Below are 22447 nucleotides of genomic sequence, written 5' to 3'. Positions count from 1 at the left end.
TGTTCTACAGTACTACATAGGTTTCAGTTGAAAAGTGACTCTTCACCCTCTGTTCTATGCCCTGATAGAGGCGTTCACTGGAATTAAAAAGTGGCCCCCGTGACAACTGCCAATGGGGACAGAAAAGAATTCTAGCAGATGCTGTACGTCTCTTGTTTACTAGTCGGTTAACTAGTCAGTTTACTAGTCAGTTAAAATGGTGGGTTTCCTAAGGATGAATTAGTTACCATCATGGAGTAAAATAATAAAAATAAGAACTTGTGAGGGACACATTTGAAACCTGGAAGGCATTATTCAGATTTCATATTCACCCAAAAGAAGTGTCCAAGTGCCTTTCTGAAGAAACTTAACATTGACAGCAGTATCATTTTTTTTTTTGCGGTACGCGGGCCTCTCACTGTTGTGGCCTCTCCCGTTGCGGGGCACAGGCTCCGGACGCGCAGGCTCAGCAGCCACGGCTCACGGGCCCAGCCACTCCGCGGCATGTGGGATCCTCCCGGACCAGGACACGAACCCACGTCCCCTGCATCGGCAGGCGGACTCTCAACCACTGCGCCACCAGGGAAGCCCAGCAGTATCATTTTTAAGAGTTTCATCAGCATCATTTTATGTTTGATATTATGAGGGACAGCATCTCATATGAGAGGAGTAGCATGGAATCTTTACTACAATTTAAAAGGTTCAGGGCTTCCCTGGTCAGGCGCAGTGGTTGAGAGTCCACCTGCCGATGCAGGGGACGCGGGTTCGTGTCCCGGTCCGGGAGGATCCCACATGCCGCGGAGCGGCTGGGCCCGTGAGCCATGGCCGCTGAGCCTGCGCGTCCGGAGCCTGTGCCCCGCAACGGGAGAGGCCACAATAGTGAGAGGCCCGCGTACTGCAAAAAAAAAAAAAAAAAAAAAAAAGGTCTAATGTCAGAGTCAGTTATGTCATGATGTTCAATTCATGCCTCTCAGCAAATAGGCCTTGAAATTACCTGAAAAGATATGCTTAAATTCAGGGCTACCATGATCTTAACTTGTAATGAAAACACCAAACTCTCTACCACCAGCCAAGGTGAAGGAGACAAGCGGGCCTCTTCATGTGAGTTACTCAAAATGTTAAGAAAGCGAAAATACTGCAGGTTTCTTTTTGAAAATAATTATCTAAATTCAGTTACAGTAAAATATGAAAAACGAACATAATTTACAAGAATACAGGACAGATCAAAATGTTCAACAGGACTGACTCAAATGTCAAGTGAAAAGATGAATTTAATCTGAAGATTATATACATTAATGGCTTAGTAGGAATTGGTTTTCAACTGATCTAAATAGTTTTTAAAAGTTTAACTCTAAATGCCTTTATTAGACATTTATTTCGAATTAGTCTGAAACTGAATCATTATAATTATACTATTCTCAAGGATAGGTGCAACCTCTTCATGGTAAAATACCTTAATTTATATTTTATTATAAAAATATACAAAATCCTACTTTTTACCTTTCCTTCACTCAGTATAAACCCCTTTTGGTTCAGGGACATCAGCCAAGCTGGTCACTACGTTCGAATCATATCCATATTACATCGTCTACAGTCACACTGGATTTTAAGGCTCAGTACACAGTTTATCTTCCCAAACATACAATTATCATAATCGGTTTTATGTAAGGATAACAAGAGTCTTTAAAAAAATATACAAGTGGGATAACCATTTGCTGTATGTTATTTTATCCCATTTTCTCCAATTATTATAACAAGACAAAATTGTAGAAACAATTCTACTTGTAATTCTAGATAGCATACGATAAAAAAAGTTTGCATACTTTTAACCAAGCAAAATAAATGTGAATCTTTTGATTAACCATCATTAATTTTTTTTAAAAACTACTTAACTTCAGCTGTTGGAAAATATTATCTGACAACTTCAGGTGACAGAATAACTCTAGTTTTTTTTTTAAAATAAGTTGAAAAGGAATCAAGTATTTAAGACCATTTTCAATTAGCCATTCAAAATTGGCTTCTCTCCCCCAAGACTATATTTTTAAAAATAACTTTAACATAACTTTTGGCATTAACTTATATTTGCTCATCATAAAAACTGAAAGAAATTTATATATCTGAAATTGAGAAACTTTACAAAATTATTTAACATATGAGGAAGAGGTATATCTTACAGAATCATTTGGCTATCTCATAAGGCAGTTAATGAAGATGGAATTTTTCCTATCGTCAATTTAACATAAGGAAATTCTACAACATGATAATTCTCCTTAAATCTGAAAGCTTGTTGGATACGGCAATATGATCATGCCATGTCGTCACTAAACTTCGAAGAAAGTAATCTGAGTGAGAAAGGAACAAATTTGGTGCCTGCACCAACGTAGAATTTGTTCTGAAATTCTACCCTAAAAAAACAAAACAAAACAAAATCATGTATTAATGAAAGATTCTGAATAACACTTGCTACATTCCTTAAAACAACATTTATAAGTTAAAAAAGAAAAAAGTTCCTGTGCTTCTGAAGTTGCTTCATTCCATACATGCTCTTGGCACAAATACTTTTGCTTAGATAAAATACACACACACACACACACTGGCCCTTTGCTGGCTTTCTCATGAAGAAAACGCTGACACCTCACGTCACCTCCCACCCTATGGATATACACATGAGTATTAGGAACCTCTCTCTCCCCAGTAACTGGATACACAGACAAGTAATCTGATATACACTGTAAAACATTAAGAAATATGGTTTACAATAAGATAAAGCAACCTGTCAGACCCAAAGTGAACTGAAAGTGTGAAATACACAAAATTATTCAGCAAGCGTAAACTTGCTTTTATGTGTCGGCGACAAAAGCTCAGAAACAAAATACAATTTTAACTCAGGGGATCAGAATACAGATCCCAATCCCGGGAAGGGGAGAAGTAGCCTAAATAATATATGTATACGTATACATATCACTGGAACTGTTACACATATATGTACGTACTGCGGGAGTAGGGTGTTAGATTTTTGTTAAGTAACAGTTCCAAAGCTAAATTCCAAACTCACCAGTGGAGGCGGATGGCGTGAAGAAATGCAGAAAGCCCTTCCATGATCAAAAGGATGAAAATGGTCAAAACCGCAAAGAGAGCGATGACTGGGAGAAGCAGCAAGACCCCGTAGGTCGTGTCTACGCGGAGGCCAACCCGCATCAGCATGGCCCACAGCACGTCAGATAGCTCTGCAAGGCAAGCATTTTGCAAAGTTAACTTCTGTTCACCTTCAGTGAGTCACTTCAATTAGCTAGTTAGACTGGGTTTCCTTCTGAAACAATTTTGAATTGTTATCCCTAAAATAAATACACACCCATATAAGACAAACGTAATCGGCTTCCCACGTAAAAGTTAACCAGCAACTTGATCATCTCAAACACGGAGGAAGACTTGACATTCCAGAGAAATCAGAGCCCTGCCTGCCTGCCAATGAGAGATCCTGACCCAAATAGGGGTCCGGCTGGCTCTGTCCCAACGCAGCACCGGGCCAGGCAGCGGGAAGCTGGGCATCAGTCCTGACTCGGCTACTGACTGACCAGGTGGGTGACCCTGCGCCAGCACCAACCCTCACTGGGCTTCAGTCTCCTCCTCTGTAATATGAAGATGATGGACCCCCTCCCGCCAGCAAGTTCTAGACTTGCGGCTATGCTTACAAAAATATCAATGTAACAACAACAACAAAAACCTCTATCATCTGGTAGTTTTCCCAAGTACAGTCTTTGCACAGTAATGCAGGAGCAGAGCAATGACCGTCCAAAGCATCCTTAATGGTCAACGGGAAAAATTACAATTGTTCTAGGACCTTTCAAAATTTTTGTCAAAACATTAAAAACTCTCTTACTGTTGGTTATAAATGCACAGAGAAATGAAAAACAAGAGTAAATCTATTCTTAAAACATTAGAAACATTGAGCATTCAATTGCTGGGGGGTTTTGGTAAGAACTTATCGAGGATGCTTTGAACAGCCTTCTTCTCATGTGACTTGGGCTTGGCTGGGCACCTTGACACGGAGTGAGCATCTTCTCTAATGCTTGGCATCCTACTTGGCTGTCCGACTCTTTTCTGAGATTGGATCAGCTTCTAACACAGCATGCTTTGCACCTTCAATGTCCTGAAATACCTCCTAGAGTTCCTGTGGCACCACTTCTGGGACACCTGCATCTTCTTTCTGTACATCACCAAGTTCCTCTGGCTGCAGATTTCGCCTCTCGAACGGCACCAGTGTCACCACTCCCGTGTCAGCTCTTTCTCCCTAAACTCCAGTTACATTCCATCTGCATTTCACTTCCAGCATATCACTGTTTGTTCCTCTGCTGCATTTTTTCATCTCTGTTGGCCAATTCCCTCAGTTCAGCAATCCGCTTTTAAATGCCATGTGGGTTTACCACCGGCCCACAAGGAGCCAGCACCACCATGCACCTTGCTATCTGCGCATGAACTGAGCAGCAGGTGCACAGGGTCCAACCACAACAGACTCCGAGAGAAGTGATGCAGCTGGTCTCTGATCGTGATGCGCGTCTGTGCTATTTACATAGTGGCTTGCGGGCTGAAGGGCCAGCAGTGAAGCCTGCACTTTGCACCCATACACACAATTTTTACTGTAGTAACTGAAATTTCAACCATGTTCTTGGGGGACTGCTGAGACTTAACTAAACGCAGGTAACTGAAATCCACGCATCAAAACTATTAATCAGCATTGTTTTAGAACTTGCTTGACATAACTAGACATTCACACTTGGTAAGGCAGCACTGAATACAATAATAGTAATAACAAAAACAATAATGGTCAGAGCAGAGGGAGCGAAATGCCTACGCCAGACGTTCCCAAGCCTTCTCGGTCCTTGAAGCCCTCGTGTGTCCCAGTGATTTTTTTCACAGCACCCTGAGGCCAAAAGAAATACCCAGGAGACCAGTGCAGTAAGTAGTCAAGTCCAAACAACTTAACAGTCCCTGTTCACATAGTATCTGAAAAATAGTGCCCTTTCCATCAAAAATTTTCAATGTCCCATGGTGCCCCCATGACTTAACCGAGGCGCTGCGGGGCGTCTCGACACAGAGTTCGGGAGCTACAGGTCTAAGCAAAACTTACGTGCGTGAGCCAAACTGAGTGCCCAGAGCCTCAGGTACGAAGCGGTGTTGGAGATGCATCCCAGACAGTACTCGATGGAATGAATTACTTGGGTCATTAATATTTCTCCAAAATTAAACTGAGAGAGATGACACAACATGTGTTAGACTCCACCCGTGACATGCTTACTTCCACAAGCTACAAGTCTGCTCCACTTTCAGGATTACAGTGAACAGACTGGCTTCTGGAATACTGGTGAGGATGTGCTGGCGTGTGAGAAACAGAGCTCTGCTCACAACTCCGCCACTAACCAGCTCCCCGACCCCTTGTCCCCAGGCCGCGGTCCTGCACGTAAGGCGAGGGTGGCTGGACCAGAACTGTGATGGCACAATGCCCACGGCCCTCAGGCAGCCCAACGAGGTTCTTGAGGTACTCTTAGTCATTACAAAACGTGTAATGAGAAACAGACATCTACCAACCACAAGATTAGGAGACTGTGAACACGTGTTTGTGTTTAATAGATAAGAGCATCTTAATACAAGTCTGACAAGGGGAGATTATAAAAGAGTCCCTGATAGAGAAAACGCTGCAGAACACTGGGCAAGATGGCTCCCACATTCTTTCCAGCTCCGCTTTTTGTTTCTTTATGATCTTAAAAACTTAATTATTAATTGTCCCAAATTAAAACACTAAATTACATAATAATTACAAAAGGTTGACTAAGAAATTCTGTTTCGTCCTCATCGGACAGCCAAAAAAGTTTCCAAGAAAATAAAGCAGACCACAGTAACAGACGTGCTCTGTTCTGTCTGCCAGGACTGTGCTTCCCTTCTCTGGGAGGAACTGTTTCTTCTGCCATCTAACCCTGTATCGCACAGTTGTTATGGGCTGAATTGTGTTCCCCCCAAAATTTGTCTGTTGAAGCCCTAATCCCCAATGTGACTGTGTTTGGATATGGGGCCTTTAAGGAGGTAAGTAAGGTTAAATGAAGTCATAAGGGTGGGGCCTGACCCAATAGGACTGGTGTCCTTATAAGAAGAGGAAGAGACACCAAAGAGGCACGCACAGTGAAAAGGCCATGTGGGGACACAGCGATAAAGTGGCTGTCCACAAGCTTGGGAGAGAGGCCCCAGGGGAAACCAACCTGGCCAACATCTTGACCTTGGACTTCCAGCCTCCAGAACTGTGGGAAATACATTTCTGTAACCGAAGCCCCCGAGTGTGTGGTTGTGGCAGCCCATGCAGACTACTGCAGCAGTCACTGGTCTAGGGATGGCAAGTGACCCCGGCCAGGCCAGTCACAGCACTTCCCTGGGATTTTTCCTCATGGTAACAAGCAGGGAAGTGCACTTTTCTCTGATTGAAGAAAATAAGCCCAGTGCTCACTGTGGCCACGGTTCCAACACCAAGGGGCCAACTGGCTTCAGAATATGAGGCAAACTTGCAAAGAAAAACTAACTCAGACTAGCTGGGATTGGAAATCCAAAGCCCCACCCTCCTGAAGCCCACTCTGCCCCATCCTGATGTGGGCCAGCAGATTCCCCTTGAAGCCAGTGTGAATAGGGTCTCTTTCTTACAACTATGGGCAAGTTCTAATGAAGACGAGAGTCTTCTCAAAGCAATGTTCATGGCACCTTAAGTCACTCAGCATCACAACTTGTAATGTTAACACTATAAATCCCACTGTAAGACTGAAACTCACAAAATGTTAACTCAGAATCATTATATTATGATGACAATTGTATGACCAGAACAGCATGTGGAAAGCTTGGAGTAACGGTTGTTTTGCTTTCAATTTTGTTTTCTAAGATGATTCTTATCACTCTCATAATGACGATCATCTCTGTGCAAGCCTGGCTCCTTACCTAACATCACCAACAGTAACTGAAAAGGTTACCTCTTCACACGTCACTTCTCTACAACCATCTTCCATTTGGTTGTTTCCCTCTTCTATGTCTTGGCTTCCCAGCAAAGAAACTTCTTCCTCGCTATCTTTCCTTACAAGTGTGTAACCACTCTAAAAAGACAACCCAAAGAATACAGAGTCAGTGCCTTTAAAATCACAAGGTTGTGGGTCTTCCCTGGTGGCGCAGTGGTTGAGAGTCCGCCTGCCGATGCAGGGGACACGGGTTCATGCCCTGGTCTGGGAAGATCCCACATGCCACGGAGCGGCTGGGCCCGTGAGCCATGGCCGCTGAGCCTGCGCGTCCGGAGCCTGTGCTCCGCAACGGGAGAGGCCACAACAGTGAGAGGCCCGCGTACCGCAAAAAAAATCACAAGGTTGTGACAAAATCAAAGTTAGCACCCCTTCGATTCTTTTAAAAATTCAGCTCTTTAGGAATAAAAAAAAAAAGTCCTTTGAAAGAAAATAAGCATATCATACCCACTAGGATGGCTATTGTAAACAAACCAAAAAAAAGAAAATAAATAAGTGTTGATTAGGGTATGGAGGAACTGGAACTCTTGTGCATTGCTGGTGGGAACATAAAATGGCGCAGCCACTGTGGAACGTTTGGTGGTTCCCAAAAAATTAAACAAAGAATTACCATTTCTAGGTATATACCCAAAAGAACTGAAAGCAAGGACTCCAAGAGATATTTATACACCCATGTTCTTAGGAGCATTATTCACAGTACCTGAAAAGTGAAAACAACCCAAGTGCCCATTCATGGATGAACTGATAAGCAAAATGTGGTCTATCCATATAATGGAATATTACTCAGCCTTAAAAAGGAAGGAAATTCTGACACAAGCTACAACATGGAGGAATCTTGAGGACATTAGGTTAAGTGAAATCAGCCAGTCATAAAAGCAGAAACACTATATGATTCCACTTATATAAGGTACCTAAAGTAGTCAACTTCAGAGAGACAGAAAGTAGAAGGGTGGGTGCCAGGGGCTGGGTCGAGGGGAAATGGGGAGTTAATATTAATGAGTAAAGAGTCTCAGCTCAGGAAGACGAAAAAGTTCTGGAGATGGATGGTGGGGATGGCTGCACAATGTGAACGCACGTAATGCCACTGAACGTGCACCTAAAAACAGTTAAGATGGAAAATTTATGCCATGTATATTTTACCACAATTTATAAAAAATAAAATAAAATGAGAAACTAGACACACAAGAAAACAGTCTGGAAAGAAACTCAACAAATGGTTAACACTGGTTATAACTGAGTAGGAGAAATAGTAGGCATTATTTTCTATATTTTCCACATTTCCTTTAGTTACGTTATTTAAATTAAACAAAAAAACCTTGAAAAATCAAGAGGCAAGAATAAGGAACAAAAATGCTTTATGACAAGCAGTACTGAGGGATTCAGTTCCATCTACTGATAGGTTTGTGGTTCATTACCAGAGGACCTGTCTCCCGTGCCCAGACACGGCAGGCTCTTTGCACCACGCTTCTGCAGAACAGGCAACGCGAAAGTTCTCGATAAAGGAAGCTTTGGCTTTTAAATCAGAGTCTGGGACCCCATGGAAGGCGTTTTCTTTACAAAACCTTTCACAACTAAAAACAGACTTTGCTCACCATTTACAAACATGCAGCCAAACCCACACTTACCCTGCTGACCCCAAAGCAACTGCGCCCACGGTGAAGCCACAACAAGAAGAGTGGCTTTCCCAAGAAGAGCACAGGGACAGACAACGCTGTGATGACCAGAAGCAGCCTCTGGATGTGCTCCTGTTGGTGCAAAAGGGGAGGAAGCCGGTTAAAACGTGAAGATGTGCTAACAATGTCACTGGTGTACTTAAACTAGTGGAAACCAAGTAAAATGTCTCTTTATTAATAAGGAACATAAAGTAAACGCAAGCTAAATTACATTTGCCAGGGTGTCTTTTCCTTTCGTTTCCTAAACTCACAGCTGACGTGCATGGCATCACACAAATGCACAGTTATAGAAAAGCCCTTTTTGGAGAGGGCCAGCGTGCCGTGGTCCAAGTGTCAGTTCTCTGAGGACCTGGCTTAGTCAGAGGTTGATTTTAAAGAAACTGGAAAAATGGATGGATGGACAGCCCTCAGGAACCCTCCAGTAATACATTCTCTTCCCACCAGTTTTCACGGCTACTGAGGGGCAGCGAGTTTGGAATACACAGTCTGACCAGGGCCCCCGAGACAGCTCTCAGAGCAGGATGGAACCCTCTTGTGATAACACACAGAGGAGCAGAAAGCCCCTCTGTGCCCGGGAGGCCTGTGGAAAGCACCTTTAATCATTCTACTGATGAAAACAAAAAGGCTATCAGGAGGACTTCCTTTGAGTTCTTCACAGTGGAAGACACAACTGCTTACCTGCCCTGGGTAAAGACCACCTGTGTCACTAGCCGGGAATAAAAACATATTAATAAATTCAATCAGAATGCTAGGAGCGACTCTGGAGGTTTCTGCTGAATAAACCAGCCACTTATAGAAAATCATAAAGACAAGGTAGCCAAAGATGCAGAGCATGAAGAGAAGTTCCGGGATGGAAACCAGGTAAATGTTGAACTTCTTCCTGAAATGTCTAGGGAAAAAAAAAAAAAGGAATCGATCAACCCATGAACAACATTGGACTAAGAGAAAAAGGAAAGAGTAAATTAATCTTAAATTCTCTGTGACAAAGTCTATCTCAGCATAACGTCATCTGTCTTACGATTCAGATGTAACCACGAAGAAAAGAAATGTGAAGACAGTAGAGATGACTAGTGTTTCACTGTCAGATCCAGCTAGAGAAAAAAGACATAATTTCTTTCCCCTAATATACCAGCTCTAAGAAACAAACAAAAGTTTTCTAATTTAGAAAATGAAAAAAAGATATGACAAAAATCACCTCTGGAAATAAATATGAATGTACATGTTGCATGCCTCCCTCACTTGAAAGTAAATTCCATAAGGGCAAAAACTTTTTTCTGTCCTCCTCACTGTTCAATCCCTGGTGCCTAGAATAGTGCCAGGCACCTTCTATGTGCTCAACAAATATTTGCTGAATCAATGAAGCTGCCAAAAACCTTATCATCAAAACAGAATTGGGGCCCCCTGGTGGCGCAGTGGTTAAGAATCTGCCTGCCAATTCAGGGGACACGGGTTCAAACCCTTGTCTGGGAGGATCCCACAGGCCACGGAGCAGCTAAGCCCATGCACCACAACTACTGAGCCTGTGCTCTAGAGCCCACAAGCCACAACTACTGAGCCTACATACCACAACTACTGAAGCCCACGTGCCTAGAGCCTGTGCTCTGCAACAAGAGAAGCCACCACAATGAGAAGCCCGCACACCACAACGAAGAGTAGCCCCCACTCGCCACAACTAGAGAAAGCCCGCATGCAGCAACGAAGACCCAATGCAGTCGAAAATAAATAAATAAAGTAAATTTAAAAAAAAAACAAAAAACAGAATCATAGGACTTCTCTGGTGGCTCAGTGGTTAAGAATCCGCCTGCCAATGCAGGGGACACGGCTTCAAGCCCTGGTCCAGGAAGATCTCACATGCCACGGAGCAACTAAACCCGTGCACCACAACTACTGAGCCTGTGCTCTAGAGCCCAAGTCACAACTACTAAGCCCATGCGCCGCAACTACTGAAGCCCGCGTGCTCTAGGGCCCACAAGCCACAACCACTAAGCCCGCGTGCTGCAACTACTGAAGCCCGCATCGCCTAGAGCCCACGCTGCGCAACGAGAGAAGCCACCACAATGAGAAGCCAGCACACCGCAACGAAGAGTAGCCCCCGCTCGCCGCAACTAGAGAGAGCCCGCGTACAGCAGCAAAGACCCAACGCAGCCAAAAATGTTTAAAAATAAATAAAAAACAGAATCATATTAATACAACAAACCACTACGCTGGCTGCCTTTAAGATCATTGTAGTCTACCATCAAGAAGCAAAGTTTAAGAAATAACAAAAACTTGGCTTATAAATACCGGTTAAAAAATAATCTGTACTTACAAGTGGTTAAATATTCCCAGAATGACTCCAAAAGTCATGTGAGTAATTCCTAAAATCACAGACATTTTCATTTTGAAAGAGTTCAGAAAAGTGAGACGATTTGTGGCCAAGTTCCAAATCTAAAGACAAAACAAAACCAAAAAAGAAAACTTTAACTTCCTTCAACTGCCTTAGGCGAAAAGTGCTGTTCCTTAAGGAGACTGTTGTCAGGTTTTTTCAAGTTTCCAATTATATTGACAACATTAAATTACACCAATTATGTTTGGAGATGAGAATGCACATTCAGGAGAGAACTACCTTGGAGAGCTCAGATTAGGGAATGCTAGACTTCTGTCACAGAGTTCTTTTCACTCCTGTATCGCATCACTCCAAACCAATTTCGAGGTAGTTTCTAAGCTTTTCTTTTAAGGCTGAGATTCCCCGTAAAGACCCCTGGGTCTAGGGAAATGCTGCCTGGGCCTCATAAGCAGCAGCCTGCTGAGCCGTGTTGGGGGCAGGACAGGGGCAGCCCCGGCCCTGGAGCCACGGCTTCACTTTCCTTCTCCCCACACTTTTTCCCTTTCAAACAACCACCTCAATAAGCACCATGATAAGCCTAAGCTCCCTTTCCACTCTAAAATTCCATACTATTTCTTTCTACATCAAAGGGTAAAAAAACAATTTACTTGTACAAAGAAGACATCGAAGAAACAGTGCACATTACATGGCTCCGGAAGTGCCACTTCTCACTAGAGTAAAACAGGTCAGGAAGTAGGACAGACCGTAGCCCCAGCTCCCTGTGGTCTTGTATTCGGGCACTGACCGTCAGCTTCTTCTGTACAGTAGCCTGACTCAGAACACACGTGAGCCTCTGGTGTCCAGGCAGAAACCCCCAGAGTACCACCCCCTCGCGTACGACCACCTGAACCGTGCTGAACAGTCTGAGAAACCTCTGTGACAGTTAAAGCGAGGTGGCACTGGGAATTCCCTGGAGGTCCAGTGGTTAGGACTCCGTGCTTCCACTGCTGAGGGTGCAGGTTCGATCCCTGGTCAGGGAACTAAGATCCCACAAGCCGCACGGCATGGCCAAAAATTTTTTTAAATTTTAATTAAAAAATTAGGTGGCAGCACCGAGGAACCTGAGATAATGGGGGGGGGGGACACTCACGGGATCGATGCCAAGAGGATAAGGGCCTCGGAACACTCCAGGAACACTGGGATCCAACTGCAAAACCCTGTTGTGCCTGATGACGCTGTCACTGTAACGAAAAGCAGGGTGAGGGCCTCCTGCGGAGGGGGAAGGAGACTCGGAGAAACTCCCCTCCACCTGAGACACTGGCAGCAGGACACTCACTTCCAGAGCATCATCTTCCTCTGCTCCGCTGGGCTGTGACCGGAGCTGTACATGGCAGACACGTTCCACCCGGAGCCAAAGAGGTTGAGCGACTTGGAGAAGCAGTCGTTGTAGATGAGGCCCGTGTACACTGAGAACAGCCCCATCAGCAGGAGGATGTAGCGGCCGTTGAAAAACATCCGCACGATCTGTGGGGAGCGAAGCGGGGCCACCGGGAGAACGAGCCGGCGTGACCGACCGGGTTTGGGCACTTTCTTAACCGCTCCTCTCAGGGCTGCTCAAAAGCAAGCTCACGGCACAGACGCCCCCATCACACAGGGGTGAAGGCCCACCCGCCCCCGCAACCATGTCTCAGGTGGGTTACGGTTACCGCCCAAAACTGAACAGTTTTTTTTTTTTGCGGTACACGGGCCTCTCACTGTTGCGGCCTCTCCCGTTGCGGAGCACAGGCTCCGGACGCGCAGGCTCAGCGGCCATGGCTCACGGGCCCCGCCGCTCCGCGGCATGTGGGATCTTCCCGGACCGGGGCACGAACCCGCGTCCCCTGCATTGGCAGGCGGACCCCCAACCACTGCGCCACCAGGGAAGCCCCTGAACATCTTTAAATGTCTCTTTTTATAGTTAAACAGAAGAGAATCACTACTAATGCTGCCCAAACAGATATAATGAGCCCGAGTGTTTATGTTTTTACCTCTTGTGACTGACTTAGTCTGGGATGATCTTCATTTAACACCAACAGGAGGGCAAATAAGAACATCACAAAGCCATGTCCAAGGTCTCCAAACATCACGGCAAATAAAAAGGGGAAAGTGATGATGGTAAAGAGAGCTGCAGGAAAAGCAAGCGATTTCTGATTCGCAGCAAAGGCGGAAAATTCTAGTTAATTCAAACATGACCACATACTGTATAATGACCTTGACTTTCTCCCAAATTCTCAGGAGAGAACTGACAGGTTAAAATTAACACTTTATACTAAATAAGATAACAAAACAGTAATAGTGGGCCTATTTTTCCAAATATCTATTATATTCTTATAGGGAAAAAAAGCAGCAGTGATGTATAAAATGTATAAGACACAAAGACTGGCAAATTCAGGCTTCCAACCTGGGTTCACTTCTCGGTAGCTCCCAACCCCATAGGCATCCACGATGTTCTGAAACCCCTCGGTGAATTTGTTGGTGCGGATGAGAGTCGGGGGTGTTTCTTTTGTTGGGATTGTGTTCATGAATGAGGGGATCGAAGCACCGCTCTGTCTCTTTCACATGAAAAAAAAGAGACAGAGAAAGAAAAAATTACCACCCAAGAGCTCTTTCAACAAATCTTCGTTGGCTGCCATGGCAAGGCCCTGAGCACGTGGGGAACCACCCCGCTGGAGGTTCAAGTACAGCAGAAGTGACAGGAGGAACTGAGGAAGGCTCCTGGGGGACGTGGTCTTGGAGAAGGAAGAACCTAGCAAGGCTGAGTGGTGGGAAGCAGGCAGGGACAGGTATGCCAAGAAAAAAACAAAACTTTGCCGTACTGACATTTTGGTTTATTCTTGCCTATTTTTCAGTTTTATGAGGTAATACTGTAGCTGTCTCTAAATTCCTCTTGAACATTTTTAAGAGCTAAACCAGTAAATTCCAGTTGTATGTTGGTGATCCTGGGACTACTTATATATACTCACACACACAACAAGAGTATTAGTCATGTCCCTCAAAACCGATGTTACCTCAATAAATAAGAATCATCTAGAGCTTTAAAATATATAAATAAAATAGATGTCCCATACTCCAAAATAACTAATTTATGTATTTCCTTCTTCTCAGCACTGCGTGTTTTACGTTTGTGCCGTAACAGAATTATGTAATGAGACAAAGTGATTAACCAAAATCTCCTATGAAAACTTGTTTCCTTAACTGCCACTTGAAGTTTGTAAACCTGCTATTTCCAGTAAAGAACTAAGATTTTTTTGTTGCTTTTTTATCTTATATTGGAGTAAAGTTGATTTACAATGTTGTGTTAGTTTCAGGTGTACAGCAAAGTGATTCAGTTATACACATACATCTACTTTTTTCAGATTCTTTTCCCATATAGGTTATTACATAGTATTAAGTAGAGTTCCCTGTGCTATACAGTAGGTCCTTGTTGGTTGTCTATCTTATATATAGTAGTGTGTATATGTCAGTCCCAACCTCCTAATTTATCTCTCCAAGAACTAAGTTTTGATACAGAAAAAACCCTCACAGGAACGTGGGAGACTGACCCCATAGCCCAGGAGTGGAAAGAAGCTATTATTCAAAGTTCAGAGGCTGTAAGAGCAGAGGTGGATGGGTTCAACTATATTTAACAAAAAACTTCTGCACGACCAAAGCAAACAAACAGAAACACCAAAAGATAAGGGACAAATTGGGGAGAATATCTGTTCTCGTATCACAGACAACGAGCGAAGGAAATTAATAAGAAAAAGACCAACAACCCAGTAGAAAACGGGCAAAGCATATGAACACAGCATTCCCCAAAAAAGTGAAAGTTCAAAGGCTCTTCTTAAACATACAAAAGGATATTCAATCTCACTCAAAATAAGAGAAATGCAACAACTGGCAACATTTGCCAAAACTGATCCAGCAATTCCATGCTGGGAATTTACCCAGAGGTAGTTTTGTGCGTGTCTGAACCGTCAAAGGTCAAGTGCTAGTCACTGCACTGGTATTCATAAAGTTAGAAACCACCTAAATGACCAGGGAACTGGTTCAATAAGCCACGGTACATCCATTCAGCAGGATATTAAATAGCTATTAAAAAAACAGGGAAGTTTTCTTATGAGGAAAGAACAGTATGAATAGCACACAATCTTTTGTGAAGGAAGGGAATTCTCTCCCTTTATATATTCCTATCTGCTTATCTATGATTAAGAAACTCAAAGACGTAAGAGAAGTAAAACAAGGGTTGTCCTTGAGCAGAGGAACTGGACATATGAGGCTCTGGATAGGAGGAAGCCACTTCACTGGGTCTTTTATATTTTTTAATTTTTTTTTTTGACTTTTAAACCATGAGACTGAATTCCTTACTCTAAAGAGCAAATTAAAAATGCCTGTGCAAATCACTCTGCTGCACACCTGAAACAACTGTAAATCAACCATACATCAATTAAAAAAAAAATGCATGTGCACACAGAGCCTCGAGGGACCGACTCTCCATAATTTCAGTTCAAAAGAGTCAACACGGGGTCCTCTCCTCCTCTATCTTACTTCCCGCGGGGAAGGGCTGGCAGGGAGGGAAGGGCAGCCTCACCGAGCCCTCCTCCAGAGCAAGGCGCAGCTCATGCAGGTCGGCCTCGGGACACCAGACCTCGGCGATGAGGCACTTGTTGGTCACGTCGAAGCTGCACATGTTCAGCATGTGGTAAATGGCTTTCATCTTCTTCACCTGGATGACGCGGCTGTAGACTGACTCGGCGGCTTTACAGAGCACTTGCCTTAAGTAATCCTCGGTTTTGTGAAGCACCTGGGTGAGGACAAACATGGACTTTCAGCAGAGTGTCCACTGGGCACCTGACCTCCTCTGAGGGACTTTCTCCTCAGTGATGGGTGGGGGGGCGAATTCCAGGCACCTGACTCTCTGGGGACAGTTAAGCAAGTTCAGTCCTTCTCCTCCAGGCCCTGGAGCTGCCTTTCCAGAAGGGACCCCAGGGCACAGGAAATGGTTAGAAGTCGTGGTCCCTGTGGCGGCATGATGGCCCGGCTGGGTCCAGAGAGCTGGGGGCCTGGTTCTTACCCACTCTCAGCCTCGGCCCAGCTCCCTGTCAAAACCCGTGAGCCACCAACTCCCATCCCATCCCATCCTGCCAAGAAATCCCCTTTCACTCAAGTGGGTCAGAGTCCGCTTCTTGTTACCAAGAGCCCTCGGTGACCTAAGCAGAAATGGGAATTGAAATAGTGCAGGTAAAATTACAGTCAGCACTGTAAATGGGGCTCGCTTGTCCTCTCTGATCAAGAATTACACTCCGGGGCTTCCCTGGTGGCGCAGTGGCTGGGAGTCCACCTGCCGATGCAGGGGACGCGGGTTCGTGCCCCGGTCCGGGAAGATCCCACATGCCGCGGAGCGGCTGGACCTGTGAGCCATGGCCACTGAGCCTGCGCGTCCGGCGCCTGTGCTCCGCAACGGGAGAGGCCGCAACAGTGAGAGGCCCGTGTACCGCAAAAAAAAAAAAAAAAAAAAAGAATTACACTCTGACAGATCAAAGATGACCAGACTATTCTTTAAAGCCCCATCGTTTAGAAACCATCTAGGTCTCTAACAGCTAAAATAAAACTCCCACGAAGAGGAGGGAGGTACCATTCCAAACTCCCTAAAACACCTTGATTTGTCCACAACCAAAATTTTCCACATTAAAAAAGAAAGTAAATGGATTTGTAAATGTTCTGCAAACCCTCGGATAAGGAGGCAAGTTTCTGGTTCACTCACAGTATACAGATCTTGAATCCGGGTGTTCAGGCCCTCCTGAATCTCTCTCCGCTCCTCGGCGGTATTCGGGTAGGGGTAAACGTGGCAATGGTAACTAGAAGACAGGATTCAACACAGTGCCGCGGCTGTCAGAACTGCAAGAAGCTAGGTCAAAAACTAGAGCTAAATTCAGTCTACCGCCTGGGCGCATTTCCTCCCAAACCAGAATACAAGCAGCCCTCTGGGACAAAATGGTGCAGACACAGGCACCCAGCCACGGTAAGGCCTTGCACACGGACGCTCAACAAATTTTCTACGGAATTCCACAGATTTAGTGAACTCTGTCGTGGCTCCACATTCCATTCCTACCCTCGATGATTCCCAAAAGCTCATTCCCAATTCCAACTTTCTGAAATTCACCACCACCCTTGAGCTGGAAATCATTAAACAAGTGTAAAATATAAATCAAAGACAAAGAACATACAACAACAATTACCTTTCACAAAAAAGAGAAAATCGGGAGAGGAGAAAGCTCTGGATGCCTAGCAATCGCCCCTGACATGGGCTTCAGTAAACGTCCTCTGGGGCCATGCGTGACACCAGGACGCAGGGGAGGCAGAGCCACGCCCCCCAGCTGCAGCCACGCCCCCTCAGCTGCTGCGACTCCCATGCTGCCTTAGTGTTTTAATGCCATGCTTTATGTTCCTCTTTAAGCTCTGGCTACTAAAATTAAATTCTTACTCCAGCCTTACCCTAAGCAATGACATCTGTGAAGTCACGGGTTTGTGTGCTGGCTACAGTTTTTCTAATCTACATAAAAAATAAATATATACCTATTAAGTAAGAATAGGCTAGTCCACGTATCACCTAAAGTTACTTTCCATAACACCAGTGACTGAGTATCAAACGCTGGTGAACACTGAATCCGAAGGAAATAACCGAACCCCACCCTTACTTACCCCAGCAAGAAGCAAGGCCAGCTAAAAGCTCCCCGAGTATAAGAAAACAAAAGGCCATTCTTTTGAGTTTTCATGTGGTTTTGCGTGTTTTCCCACTGGTGACAAGACTAAGCCACAGACCGATTCTTGCTGTGATACTGCTCCACGTTTACCGGAGGCTTACGCGGTAAGGCTTACTTGTACCATCTCGTCTGGCAGGCAGGCCTCTCCGAGCCCACACTCTCCACCACCTGCCAGGCCCCCTTCCCCAGGCTGCGAAGAAGGTAACTGCAGAGGGCTGGGAAAGGATGAGCCGTACGCTCCATGAGGACAGATAAGCCTACGCGTAGCTAAAAGCAACAGAAAGGCACCAAATACTAAAACTGGATTCCTTCCCCAGCCTTCATTCCTAAGGGAAAAAAATCAAATCTGGGAATGTTCTTAACATGGTGTCTATTTTTAAATTATTTTAAGTATTACACTGGCAAAAGAGATGACAAATTAAATGTTTTAAAACATGGTATTACAGCAAAGAAATCATGTAACAAAACTCAGCAGCCTTTGCAACCACTGTATTTCTCTTCAGAGACATATTTTAAGAAAGCTAGAGGTTACTGAGGATAAAGAAATAAATGAAATAAAATGTTTCTTTTTCTTACCAGTCACATATCTTCTTAACCTTGTGGCCAATCTGCTCTCCCCAAAAGGATATCAAAAACACATACCATTTTATGACTTCTCCCTACAAAGAATAAAGATAACTCTTACTTCTCTGTCTAGAACTTTGAAAACTCTGGCAGCTCGCACTCTGTCAGAGTTAGTTCATTCATTCATTCATTCAACAAACACTAAACACTGTCCATCCTCATTATCTGCAGATTCCATAATTGCAAATTCACCCCAGAAATCATTCATAACCCCCAAATCAATACTCAAGCATTTATTCATTTGTGGACATGCAGAGTGACAAAAATTTTGAGTCACCCAATGTGCATATTCCTGCTGAGGTCAAACAAGGTGACCCTCTGCCTTCTTATTTCAGCTCATACTATAAACAAGTGTCCTTTTTGTGATCTATTTAGCGCCAAGTTTTTCACAGTTTTGTGCTTTTTTTGGTGATTTCACTGTTCAAAATGGTCCTCAGAGCTGTCCAGTGTTTCCGAGCACATGAAGGCTGTGACATGCACTTACGTGTATCCCATAAGCTTTGTTCAGACAGGCGTGATGGTGCGGCTGGCAGTGAGTTCAATGTTAATGCATCAACAGTATATATTAAATAAGGTGTCTTTAAATAAAACAAGGTTATGTAGTGATCGGCTGACAAGAACGTTATGACCAGAAACTCACAGGAACATAACCCTGTGCTTCCCCTAGAAGCAAGGGTTCAGTTCTCACGGAGACTGTACAATGTTAACTACTACGAATAATGAGAACTGACTGTATTTACAAATATTCTACAAATAGAACTGAATAGGTTTTTGGCCAATTTGCCAGGCACTGGTTCCCAGTGCTAGGAATACAGCAGTGAACAAAACAGACAAAAATCCCTGACCTGGGAGGGAAGGGAGGAGGGAAGCTTATATCAAGTTAGCAGCAAGAGACACTAGGAAAGTTCATAATATGCCAAATGGAGATGAGGGCGATAAAGACAATAAAGCTGGGAGGGGTGACAGGGACAAAGAGGTTGAGCTTTTAAATCAGGCGAGGAGGGAAGGCCTCCCTGAGAAGGGGACATCTGGGCCTAGAGGAGTGAAGGGGGTGAGGGAGCGAGCCACGTGGATCCTGGGGAAGAGCCTCCTGAGCCCGAGGAAAAGCTTGTGCAGAGGCAAGACGAGGGGAAGCGAGCAGGCCAGCCTGGCTGAAGAGGAATGGCCAGGGGGTGACAAGATGGGACGCCGTGAGACAGGAAGCCACAGGAGGGCTCTGAGGCGGGACGGGGGGTGTGGTGGTGAGACGCTCCGACTCGTTTTACAGGGATCATTCTGGATGCTGGGCGGAGAAGAGCTGAGCTGGTGCTTACTGAGACAGGCCAGCCTGGACGGGCAGGTCTGGGGGGGAAGATGGGCAGTTCAGTTTTAGGTGTCACATGGAAAGGTCTTCCAGAAACTTCAAAGGTATGGAGGAGCCAGTTAAATAGAAGTCTGGTATTCAGGGGAGAGGTCCAAGCCAGATGTATACATTCGACGGATGGTATTTAAAGCCATGAAGTTACACGGGATCCCTAAGGGCACAGAGGAGAGAGGCAATCCAAGAATTGAGTTCTGGGGCGGAGGGGATGGGGAACAGGTTGGGGAGCTTCAGGCAGAGCAGAGGCACTTGGGTCCCGAAGGCAGGAACGCGGGGCGGCCAGGAAGGGGAGGCCAGGGAGGTGGCGGGCGGAGGAGATGGCTGAGGTGTCTGGGAGGCTGGTTACGTGGGATAAGCAAGCGAATCGCACAGTGCATGAACCACACTGAGGACGAGGGAGGCCAGATTTCTCGCTGTCAGAAGAGAGTGCAAAACACCGAAAGAGAGACGTCCAGAATCGTAGGTTAGAGGCTGAGCAAACGGTTTTATAATAAGTGTGCACAGGTAGCTGCAGAAGCGGATACAGCTCTGTGCACGTGTGTGTGTGTGTGTGTGTGTGTGTGTGTGTGTCCATGTTTTGACTGCTGAAAGGGCCCAGAAGCAATGACACTCCAGTACATGATGCGAACTCAAACACCCAGATCCTTGTTTCTAAATTCCATCCTCTACTAAAAGGAACCAGCGGTCCTTGAAGGAATGGCTGACTCCAGACAGAGGCAGGGACCATCCTGTGGCGCCAGAAAGTAAGGGGTTGCTCAGTGAATGCTGCAGACGTGCCAAAGGCCAGAGGAACACGCACGAAGGAACTCCCAGTGGCCAAATCAGGGACAATTTGGGCATCAAAGTAAAAAGGACTGGGACTTCCCTGGTGGCGCAGTGGTTAAGCATCCACCTGCCAATGCAGGGGACACGGGTTCAAGCCCTGGTCCGGGAAGACCCCACATGCCACAGAGCCACTAAGCCCATGCGCCACAACTACTGAGCCTGCGCTCTAGAGCCCGCGAGCCACAACTACTGAGCCCACGTGCCACAACCACTGAAGCCCACGCGCCTAGAGCCCGTGTTCTGCAACAAGAGAAGCCACTGCAATGAGAAGCCCGTGCACCACAACGCAGAGCATCCCCCACTCGCTGCAACTAGAGGAAAGCCCGCACACAGTAACGAAGACCCAGCGTGGCCAAAAATAAATAAATAATTTTAAATAAATAATAAAAAGGATCGCAACAGACTACAAGTCATTAAATAAATAGGAATGCCTAAGTCCGTGGATGAATGAGCGAGTGACTGAGAGGGCAGGGAAAGCACGGCCTCCTGGAGGACGGTAACTAGTAAGTACAGAAGGAAAGATGGGAACAGAGTAACCACCTGGCAACCGCAACAGAGGTGATGGGGTCAAGAGAGTCATCGTGGAGGCTGAGGCTGGTGGGCAGAGGTCTGCTGAGGAACAAGGCCCCAGTAACCTAGGAACACCTCCTCACCAGCTACTGATCAATTAAGTAGAGCAAGATGGTGACATGAAGGTGGAGAAACCTGGACGACACCAACATGACCAGGCCGATATTACGTGCCTCCTGGTGGGAGGTGCTGAGAGGACCAGATAATTGACTCCGTGGTGTTCCCACCAGCAACGTGTGATCCGAGCCTGGTCAAGAGGAAGCACAGAATGGACCCCAAGGGAGGGTCATCCTGCAGAATGTGATGCCTGTCCCGAATGCAAAGCACAGTCCCAGGCAGGGCAGTGGACCAGAAAGGAAACAATGCAAACTGTAGGGAATTTGATGGCATGTTTGTATTGGACCAAGTGTTGCATCTGTGTTGATTTTTCTCATTTTGAGGGTTGTACGGTGGTTATATAAAATAGCGTCGTTATGAGGGGGCAACACACACATGTCCTTCCTCGCAGAAGGTCTGGAAGGAGCCTAATGAAAATGGGGATAGATATGCAGAAAGAGTGAGTGGAGTATATGTGGCAAAATGTTAATAACTGGGAAATCTGGGTGAAGAGACAGAAGACTTTGTTCTCTTCTGGCAACTTTTCTGTAAACTGAAATTATTTCAAAATAAACTATTGAAGAAACTACACAGGGGGGACTTCCCTGGTGGCGCAGTGGTTAAGAATCCGCCTGCCAATGCAGGGGACATGGGTTCGAGCCCTGGTCTGGGAAGATCCCACATGTCGCGGAGCAACTAAGCCCGTGCACCACAACTACTAAGCCCACGCTCTAGAGCCCACGAGCCACAACTACTGAGCCCATGTGCCACAACTACTGAAGCCTGCGTGCCTACAGCCCATGTTCCACAACAAGAGAAGCCACCGCAATGAGGAACCCGCATCGCAACGGAGAGTAGCCCCTGCTCGCCGCAACTAGAGAAAGCCCGTGCACAGTAACGAAGACCCAAAGCAGCCAAAAAATAAAATTAAAAAAAAAAAGTAATGTTTGTGAAATTCTTACCTAATAAACTAGGATATTCGTTTCTAAAAAGTGTTTAAAAAAAAAAAGAAAGAAAATATCCAGGGGGAAGAAAGAAATGGTATTTATAGTGCATCTGAATTTGAAGATTCCTTAACAATTTTAAAAATAGTACTGTGTCAGGGAACACAACCACCTAAGACATAATATGGAACACGGATGTATGCAACATAAAAAATACAAATCATAAAACCATATGAAACTGCCTGA

The 22447-nt window shown here is 45.2% G+C and overlaps 1 protein-coding gene across 5 annotated transcripts in view; it reads right to left on the bottom strand.

Moving 5' to 3' along the window:
* Nucleotides 1-1417: 1417 nt before the first annotated feature.
* The window catches only part of ATP6V0A2 (ATPase H+ transporting V0 subunit a2), a 36119-nt gene continuing 15089 nt past the window's right edge, over nucleotides 1418-22447 (bottom strand). The window contains exons 7-20 of one of the 5 annotated variants that reach the window (XM_060170768.1): nucleotides 18359-18441; nucleotides 16783-16876; nucleotides 15610-15822; nucleotides 13441-13591; nucleotides 13028-13164; nucleotides 12337-12524; nucleotides 12151-12241; nucleotides 11004-11122; nucleotides 9374-9401; nucleotides 8648-8767; nucleotides 6984-7103; nucleotides 5108-5225; nucleotides 3035-3206; nucleotides 1418-2384 (exon numbers count right to left, since the gene is read on the bottom strand). In XM_060170768.1, coding sequence (XP_060026751.1) covers nucleotides 2285-2384; nucleotides 3035-3206; nucleotides 5108-5225; nucleotides 6984-7103; nucleotides 8648-8767; nucleotides 9374-9401; nucleotides 11004-11122; nucleotides 12151-12241; nucleotides 12337-12524; nucleotides 13028-13164; nucleotides 13441-13591; nucleotides 15610-15822; nucleotides 16783-16876; nucleotides 18359-18441 — 1734 coding nt within the window. In that variant the 3' untranslated portion in view covers nucleotides 1418-2284. Of the gene's footprint in view, nucleotides 2385-3034; nucleotides 3207-5107; nucleotides 5226-6983; nucleotides 7104-8647; nucleotides 8768-9373; nucleotides 9585-11003; nucleotides 11123-12150; nucleotides 12242-12336; nucleotides 12525-13027; nucleotides 13165-13440; nucleotides 13592-15609; nucleotides 15823-16782; nucleotides 16877-18358; nucleotides 18442-22447 lie in introns of those variants that run through there. The other 4 variants (XM_060170766.1, XM_060170765.1, XM_060170767.1 and 1 more) reach the window with 4 other exon arrangements.

This window comes from Lagenorhynchus albirostris, chromosome 14, assembly GCF_949774975.1.
Source record: "Lagenorhynchus albirostris chromosome 14, mLagAlb1.1, whole genome shotgun sequence".
NCBI classification, from domain to species: domain Eukaryota; kingdom Metazoa; phylum Chordata; class Mammalia; order Artiodactyla; family Delphinidae; genus Lagenorhynchus; species Lagenorhynchus albirostris.
Note: the sequence above shows the minus strand (reverse complement) of the source record. Positions and strands in the feature narration are given on the sequence as shown.